Consider the following 9123-nt stretch of genomic DNA (forward strand, 5'->3'; position numbering starts at 1 on the left):
CTTTCTTTCCTTCCTTCCTCCCTCTCTCCCTTTCTTCCTTCCTACCTTCCTTCTTCCCTCCCTCTCTTCCTTCCTCTTTCTTCCTTTCTTCCTTTCTTCCTTTCTTTCTTCCTTCCTTCCTTTCTCTCCTTCCTTCCTTCCTTCCTTTCTCTCCTTCCTTCCTTCCTTTCTCTCCTTCCTTCTCTTGCCTTTATTTTCCACCTTTCTTCCTTCTTCCTCTTCTCTTTCTTTCTCTCTTTTCCTTTCTTCCTTCCATCCTTCCTTTCTTTTTTATTTTCTTCCTTTCTCTCATCAGTGGCCTCAGAGGACCGAGGGAAGCAATAATGACCTTACAGACCTTTTCAGCTTTTAATTCTGATGACTCATTTAGGCTGAGAAGGGAAAGGAAAAGGCTGTTGTTGAAAGCAATACAGAAAAGTCTCACTTTAAGGAAACCAAGCAAACCTTTACAGTTATTAAATCAATAAAGGAGGAAATGATTATAGGAGGATGCCTGAATTGCTTCCCTCCTTAAACCTGTACCCATGCAGGCTTAGAGATCACTGAGGGCAGGAAATCCCCTTTTGGTATAATGCTGTTTCACAAAATGTTTCAACACTGGGTCCATTTTATGCAATTTGGGTTTTGTACAATGAAAATGTGTGCAAAAGAAGCATCAAATGCCATCTAAGAGCCTCCTCCGATGTCATCTTGTCAGTTAGTCACATGTTAAATTGTTGCTGTTTGCCCAGAACTCTGCTAAAGATTCTTGGGGTAGGGAGTGGGGAGAGAGAGAAGTATAAAGTGTGGTCCCTGCCCCATATTCACTAAGGAGAAATTACAATCATGAAACAGAACAAGAAGGATGTAGTGGGAAAATGAGTAGGTGTCACATTAGGGAACCTGAGGTTTGATCTCTTCTAACTTACCGCATGACTTCTAAAGCAAGTTAATTCATTTTTTTAAACAACCATACCTTATGTCTTAAAAATAATACTGTATATCGGTCCCAAGGCAGAAGAGCAATAAGGGCTAGGCAATGGGAGTTAAGTGACTTGCCCAGGGTCACACAGTTAGGAAGTGTCTGAGGTCAAATTTGAACCCAGGACCTCCTGTCTCTAGGCCTGGCCCTCAATCCACTGAGCCACCCAGCTGCCCCCAAGTTAGTTCACTTTTCTGGGCTTTAGTGACCCCATCTATAAAATGTGAGAGATCAACAAGATAGTCCCTAAGGTTCCTTCGCTCTAACAAAATATAATGCTATGATAGCCATCAGGCCCAAAGGTGATAATCAAGGTCCTTAGAAGATTAACTCAGCAATGAGACTAATCCTAGCTCTACTACTTATTAGCCATATAAGCTTATTTACTTCACTTCTCTTGGCCCCAGTTTTTTCATCTGTATTATGGGTTATAATGGAGAGTATGAGAGTTGGTAATAATAATCTCTATCCCAACCTGCTTCACAGGGGAGTCCTGAGGGTTAAATAAGAATATAGATGTAGTGGGTAGCTAGGTGGCTCAATGGTTTGAGAGCCAAGCCTAGAAATGGGTGGTCCTGGGTTCAAATTTGACTTCAGATGGGTCTTAGCTATGTGAGCCTAGGCAAGTCACTTAACCCTTATTACTCTTCTGCCCAGAAATCAACACATAGAGTCATTCTAAGACAGAAAGCAAGAGTTTAAAAAAAGAAAGACACGAAGGAATGAAGAAAGAAAGAAAGAAAGAAAGAAAGAAAGAAAGAAAGAAAGAAAGAGAGAGAGAAAGGAAGGAAGGAGGGAGGGATGGAGGGAGGAAAGAAGAAAATAGATGTAAAAGTGCATTGTAAACTGTCATTGAGTGAATCATCTCTATGTAGAACACTCCCAAATCTCCGTATCCAGCTCTCATTTCTCTTGTTAGAGGAGCAATATTTCTCATGTAGGTTAGGCCCCAAAGGTAGGGAAGCTGGCCCTGAGACCTGATTGGTCCAAGGAGGTAAGGCTCAAGCTATTGACATAATTTCCGAGGCTCCCAGGACATAAAAGACCATCCCATTAGGAATAAATACTCTCTGATTTTGTGGATGCCCCATTTATTATGGGAATCCCCATATCCAACATGCCCTACTGCCCAGATGTGTCTGGAGATGAGAGTGGGCTGAATTTTCTTGAACCAATATTGTATCCTGTCTGGATATCCTTTCCCTGTTATGGTTAAGTGGACTTTTCTGTCCTAAGCCTAAAGCTAGCTTGAATCAGACCCAGCCAATCACATCCCCCTTCGATCTCTAGTTCTGCGTTTCCAACTGGGTGCTAGATGTCTCCATCTGGATGTCCCACAGGGATCTGAAACGCAACATCTCCAAGGCACAGCTCATTGTCCGTCCCGCTAAGCCCACCTTCGCTCTTCACTGCTCTGTTTGTGTGGAGGTGACCACTCTCCTTCCGGTCACTCAGCTCTGAATCCTTGGAGTTGTTCTTGGCTCATCACTCTCTTCACAAGCCCTTAAATCTCCTCGGTGGCCAAATTCTGCCTACTCTGTTTGACCCAGGAGAGGCCTCCACAGCACTTTACTCATGATTTGACTTCCTGGGCTTTTCCTCCACCCCTCACCAATCATCCATGGCTCCACATAGCTATAGCACAGGCAACGGCCACACCAGTAAACTGTCTCAGCAGACAGCAGACCAGGTTGAGGATAACTAACTTAAAACCGATGGTGAGATAGAAGGATGCCTCTAGCATGTGAAGACTTCCTTTGGTGGAATGGGCAGATGAGAACAATTTGTTCCAACGGCCATAAAGGCAGCTAATGGGGCTTTGTGGAGTGCTTAGAGCTTGGTGAGACACCAGAGAAGCCAAAGCCACCCATTGCATCGGAAGCCATCCTCTGCATCCCAGTCCATCACCAGTCATCCTGACTTTTGTCTTGCCACTGGACTTGGATCCCTCTGGAAGAGAGAGTGAGGCTGATGACTGTGTGCAACTTTGCCTCACTTAAATCCAATTCACTCACAAATCAAGATATTGCCCAATGACGTCTATGGTCTTCTTTAAAAATGAAAGAAGAAGGGCAGCTGGGTAGCTCAGTGGATTGAGAGCCAGGCCTAGAAATGGGAGGTCCTGGGTTCAAATCTGGTCTCAGATACTTTCCAACTGTGTGACCCTGGGCAAGTCACTTGACCCTCATTGCCTAGCCCTTACCTCTCTTCTGCCTTGGAGCCAATACACAGTATTGGTTCTAAGATGGAAGGTAAGGGTTTAAAAAAAATGAAGGAAGGAAGAAAGAGGGCAGCTAGATGGTTTAGTGCAGTGGTTCCCAAACTTTTTTGGCCTACTGCCCCCTTTCCAGAAAAAAATATTACTTAGCCCCCTGGAAATTAATTTTTTTAAATTTTAATAGCAATTAATAGGAAAGATAAATACATCTGTGGCCATCACCTCCTCCCTGGATCACTGCAGCACCCACCAGGGGGCAGTGGCACCCACTTTGGGAATCACTGGTTTAGTGGATTGACAGCCAGGCCTATAGATGGAAGGTCCTGGGTTGAAATGTGGCCTCAGACTAAGAATAAGTGGATGATAATCTTCAGGAACTCACTTAGCTTCCATGGCCTCGGTTTCCTCATCTGTAAAAAGAAGGAGTTTACCTGGATGGGCTCTGATGTGCCTCCCAGCTTTAAATCTATGACAGCCTCCCTTGACAAAGAGTGGATGGGGGACACAACATAAACCTAGAATTATAGAATTTTAGAGCTGGAAATGACCTTAGAGATCATTTAAGCCTACCCTTTTATTTTATAGATTAGCCCAGCCATGCAGAAAGTTGATAGAAGAGTCAAGACTTGAACCCTGTTGTCCCCAGTCTATCCATGGTGGCTCTTCTGAGTCAGAGATGGTCACAAGCTTCCTCCTTAAGGGTATGAGTCAGGCAAGCAGGAGAGCAGAGCAGAGGATGCCCTCTGGGTCCCAGGAGTCTGGGAGAAATGAATCACCAAGTCCTGGAGGCTCAGCAGCTGGGTCTGGGTTCCACAGGGGAAGGGGCTGGACAGGGACAAGAAGACGGCCCCTGTGGCATCCTGCCTGGGAGTTGGGTTCCTGATTTCTGTATTTGATTCACTTTTTTAGGGAACTGGAGAAGGCAGCAGAGGTCTAAAACCCTACCTGGTGGCTCAGGGCATCTGCCCCATCATCAGCTGAGAAGGTGTCTCTCCTTTTCATGCACCTCCCCCCTCCCACATTCAGTTCCCTCCTATCTTCATCTTCTTCCTCTTCCTCCTTATTTATCCAACCCCTCCCTTCTTCATCTTTCCCTTTTTCTTTGCTTCCTTTCCTTTTTTTCTTTCTCTTTCCTCCCTCCTTCCCCTTAGCATTTCCAGGCTGGTTGCAGAACAGTGGGAGGGACCCATCCCATTTTCCTGCTTCTTGTCAGCTTCCTGTCCTCTCACTGTGGCTGGACATTCCTCAGCTTCCTTCCATCTCCCGTCCTGATCTCCTGACGGTACTGAATGTTAAAGAACTGTCCAGAATGGAAAGTGCCCATTACTCATCCTTTGGCCTTACTGGGTTACACCAAGCCGGTCAGAGTGGGAACAATGCTGACTTTAGAGTCAGAAGCCCCAAGTTTGAGTTCTGACTGCCATCAACCAGCCAGATGACCCTGGGCAAGTCACTTTCTTTTTCTTGGCTTCAGTTAATTTTCTCAGCTTTAAAATAAGGGGTTTAGACTAGAAGAGCTCTAAATTCCTTAACAACTCTAACATTATTGTGTTTGGGGAATTGTTTATTCCTGTCTGATTCTTCATTGACCCCATGGACCATGGGGGGTTTTCTTGGCAAAGATACTGGAGTGGTTTGCCATTTCCTTCTCTAGTGTATGCTTTTGTCAGAAGTTAAGTGATTTTGAAAAAAAAAAAAAAACAACAAAAAGAAGTTAAGTTATTTGCCCGGGTCACAGCTAGGAGGTGTCTGAGGCTGGCTTTGAACTCAGGTCTATCTTGATTCCAGTCCCAGCACTTTAACCACTGAGTCACCTAGCTACCTCCCCGGAATACAGAGGTGAAATGACTTGCTCAGGGTCACACAGCTAGGAAACGTCTGATACTGGATTTGAACTCAGATCTTTCTAATTCCCAGCCCAGTGCTTTCCTAAAACTTGGACCTGCCCTTGCCACGGCTTCAGTAATATAATAATGGCCCACATTTATGGAGTACTTTCAGGCTTGGTGACTGTTTCCCTCACATCTCTAGGAGGAAACCCATTTTACAGAGGAGGAAATCAAGCCTCAGAGGTTCAGCGTTTTGCCCTAAATCATAGAGCAAGGGGACGTGAGTGCTGGGTCACTCTATCAGGTGTGCCTGGCGGATGGAACCCTCTCACCGGTAGAGCAGGCCGAGGTGGCTGGCCAGAAGCCAGAGGGCCGAGGCATGATATCAAGGAAATGGATTCAGGTTAAAGGGAGGCCGAAGCCCTGAATGTTTGTTTTTCTGCCTGTGTGGAGGAATAAAGCAAAACCGCCCCCACCTTGACAGCTTCTCAGTCATTCTAGGATCATAAGCAATTGCTCGATGATGCCAAGACACTCAGCCTTTACTAGTGAACAGAGGAAAGGATCGGGGTGCTGGGGGAGGCCTGGTGTGGAGTGAAGGGCCTGGCATGGGCCGGGGGGACGGGATGGTCATCTCAAGAGGATCCCAGAGAAGCGAAAGGCCACAGCGGGCTTGTATTCTGAAGAGGGAAAGGCGCAGAACCGGGAGAACAAGGTATATAATAAAAAAAAACAGCACTGCAAACCCAAACAAATTTCAGTGATGTAAGAACTCTAGTGCACAGTGGGGGAGAGTTCCTAACCTGGAAACAGGGAGACCTGAGTTCAAATCCAGCCTCAGACACACCAACCAGCTGTATGACCCTGGGCAAGTCCCCCAACCCTGCCTGCCTCCGTTTCTTCATCTGTAAAGTGAGCTAGAGAAGGAAATGACAAACCACTCATGTGTCTTTGCCAATAAAACCCCCAAATGGGGTCACAAAGAGTCAAATTCAACCAAAAAGCAACAAAGAACTCTGATTGGGCATGATTGAACCGACTGAACTACAATGAAAATTTGTTTAGCTTTACTATATATGTTTATGTTTATACACATAATATATATTATATAGTATATTATAATAGGATATATAATAAATAATTTACATATATTCATACATACATTTATATATGTGTATATATGTACATTTTTAAATATATACACACACACACACACACATTCTTTTTAAACCTTTACTTTCTGTCTAAGAAGCAATACTAAGTATCAGTTCCAAGGCAGAAGAGTGGTAAGGGTGAGGCAATGGGGCTTAAGTGACTTGCCCAGGGTCATCCAGCTAGGAAGTGTCTGAGGCTAGATTTGAACCCAGGACCTCCCAGTTCCTGGCCTGGCTCTCGATCCTTCAAGCCATCTAGCTGCCTCCACTCTGCATAATTTTTACAAGAATTTTTTTCCTCTTTTTAAGTGGTGTGGGAGGAAGTAGGAGGGAGAAAAAGTAGATTTAAGAACTGTTTACCCTGCTGGCTTTCAGAAAACAGACTCAGCCCAAAGAGGGGCCTCTTGGACATTTCTGAGCTCTAAAATAGGATGTTTTTCTCTTTTCATTTGCACTGTGGGCCCTTTCTCTCCACCCCTCCCCCAATACACATACCCAGAACTCAACATAGGGCTCTCTATGCTGCTGACCCACTGACCTCCTGGGTTCCAGGAAAGAGGGTGGGGAGAGGAACAAGGAAGGGAGATAGGGAAATGGGAGCAGAAGCGATTAAAAATAGAGGGAAAAGGACTGAAGAGATAAAAGGAGACAGCAGAGAATCGTTAAAGCAAGGAACATTATTGGGCACCTATTATGTTCCTGGTCCCAAGTACAAAGAAACTTTAAAAATTAAATAAAAGCAAAAAATAAAAGCCATTCCCTTCTCTCGGGAGCTCACCATCTAATGGGGAAGACAACATGCAGGTACAAACAAGATGTGTAGAGGATGAAATGAGGGCACAGTGGAGAGAGCACTGATCCTGGAGTCAGGAAGACTCATCTTCATGGGTTCAAATTCATCTTCAGCTACTTGCTAGCTGTGTGACCCTGGGCAAGTCACTTCACTTTGTCTCAGTTTCCTCATCTGTCACATGAGCTGGAGAAGGAAATGGCAAACCAGCTATATGACTTTTTGTAAGTCACTTCACCCTATTTGCCTCAGTTTCCTCATCTGTCACATGAGCTGGAGAAGGAAATGGCAAACCAGTTGTGCAACCCTGGGCAAGTCACTTTACCCTGTTTTGCTTCGGTTTCCTCATCCATCAAATAAGCTAGAGAAAGAAATGACAAACCACTCCAGTATCTTTGCCAAGAAAACCCCAAATGGAGTCAAGAAGAGTCAGACATGATTGAAAAAATGACAACAGCAACAATAAAAGGAGGGGGAAAAAGAGGGAAAGAGAAGGGGAGAAGAAAGAGAAGGGTTTGAGTTTCGGGAGGAGATAATGACGGAGATAGAAGGGGACAGAGGCTGACAAAGTAGTACAGAGGAGGAAAAGAGGCAGAGGCAGAGATCTAGTATGAGAAAAACCCAGGAGAGGGATGTGGGAAGGGATGAGGGAAGAGGATTATACACGAGTGCCTAACCAACCCCCTTCACTCCCCCACATCCCCAGCAGTGAAAGCCTGTCTCAGGGTCAGTGACTAACTTGGCAACTATTAAGGAGTGTGACTCACCCCACAGCTGCCCTGAGGCCCCAGGCAGCTCATTAGGAGGCCAGCCTCTGCTGCCTGCTCGCTCTGAGGGGTCCTTCCTATCCCCCCTCCCCACAACATCCTGGGTGGAGGATATATGTCAGAAGAGGGAGAGCAGAGGCAGCTGGGTGGTTCATTGGATAGAGAGCCAGGACTAGAGATGGAAAGTCCTGGGTTCAAATCTGGCTTCAGACACTTCCTAGCTCTAACCCTGGGCAACAACAAAAGCATCAGATTTTTTTTTAATTTGAGGCAATTGGGGCAGCTGAATGACTCAGCAGATACAGAGCCAGGTCTAGAGATGGAAGGTCTTGGGTTCAAATGTGGCCAGATACTTCCTAGCTGTGTGACCCTGGGCAAGTCATTAAATCACATTAAACCACAATTACCTAGCCCTTATTGCTCTTTTGCCTTGGAACTGATACACAATATTGCTTCTAAGACAGAAGGTAAGGGTTGGGAAAAAAATCTGAGGGAATTCATGCTATTCTTGCTATAGCTCAGATGTCACCTCCTCCATGTAGTCTTCCTTGAGACTTTGTGCAGACTCAAGTGTTCTCTCACTTCTTTCAGAATTTCTCTTTTGCTCCCATTATCTTCTTCTTTGTATCATGTTTATTCCAGTGCACCCCTCCAGGGGATGGTAACCTCTTTGAAGGCAAAGCATTTTATTTTTCTGCTTTGTATCTCTCTCAGCACCCAGCACATTAATATAAGACATCAACGAACGTTTATTGATGAGCCAGCTGACAAATTCCTCTTCAGAGCTGTACAGCACAACATTATCTCTGGATAATCACTTTAAGGTTTATGCAATACTCTTCTTACAACTTCTCGAAATGAGTAGTAAAAGTATTATTGTGTCCATTTTGTAGATGAGGAAACTGAGAGTTGCCCAGGGTAACAGAGTTAGGACTATAGACTTTTATATAAACTTGTTGGATTGATTCTCTCTCAGTCCTTGACTACCCAGAGTAGATTCTACTCTCAGGCAACAGGCAAAATGGAGGTGGGAGAAGCCAGTACTCTTTCCCCTACAGCATGTAACTCCCAAAGCCCAAGACCCCTGACTTTACTCAAGTGGTTGGGCAGGGGCTCAAGGAGGTAGATAAAGGACAGATAATAAGACAAGAAGAAAAAAGTATCACTGCCAGATGTCAAGGAAAAACTGTCTGGGGGCTCATACATTTACAATTATAAACCATCTTTTTTCTCTTTGAGATTACTAAGTAAGGGTTACAGGTAGAACTGATCACCTCTCCCCATGTTTGCTTGTTTGTTTCTCTCTCTCTCTTTCTCACTCTTTCTTCCTCTTTGTTTCTTTTCTCTCTTTTCTTTCTCTTTCCCTTCCTTCCTTCCTTCCTTCCTTCCTTCCTTCCTTCCTTC

At 44.9% G+C, this 9123-nt stretch overlaps 1 protein-coding gene across 1 annotated transcript in view; it reads left to right on the plus strand.

Moving 5' to 3' along the window:
• MICALL2 (MICAL like 2) overlaps positions 1 to 9123 on the plus strand; it is a 143012-nt gene that overhangs the window by 4118 nt on the left and 129771 nt on the right. Inside the window, exon 2 of the mRNA XM_044678891.1 lies at positions 2302 to 2389. Coding sequence (XP_044534826.1) covers positions 2302 to 2389 — 88 coding nt within the window. The remainder of the gene's footprint in view (positions 1 to 2301; positions 2390 to 9123) is intronic.

The sequence above is a fragment of the Gracilinanus agilis genome, chromosome 1, assembly GCF_016433145.1.
Source record: "Gracilinanus agilis isolate LMUSP501 chromosome 1, AgileGrace, whole genome shotgun sequence".
NCBI classification, from domain to species: domain Eukaryota; kingdom Metazoa; phylum Chordata; class Mammalia; order Didelphimorphia; family Didelphidae; genus Gracilinanus; species Gracilinanus agilis.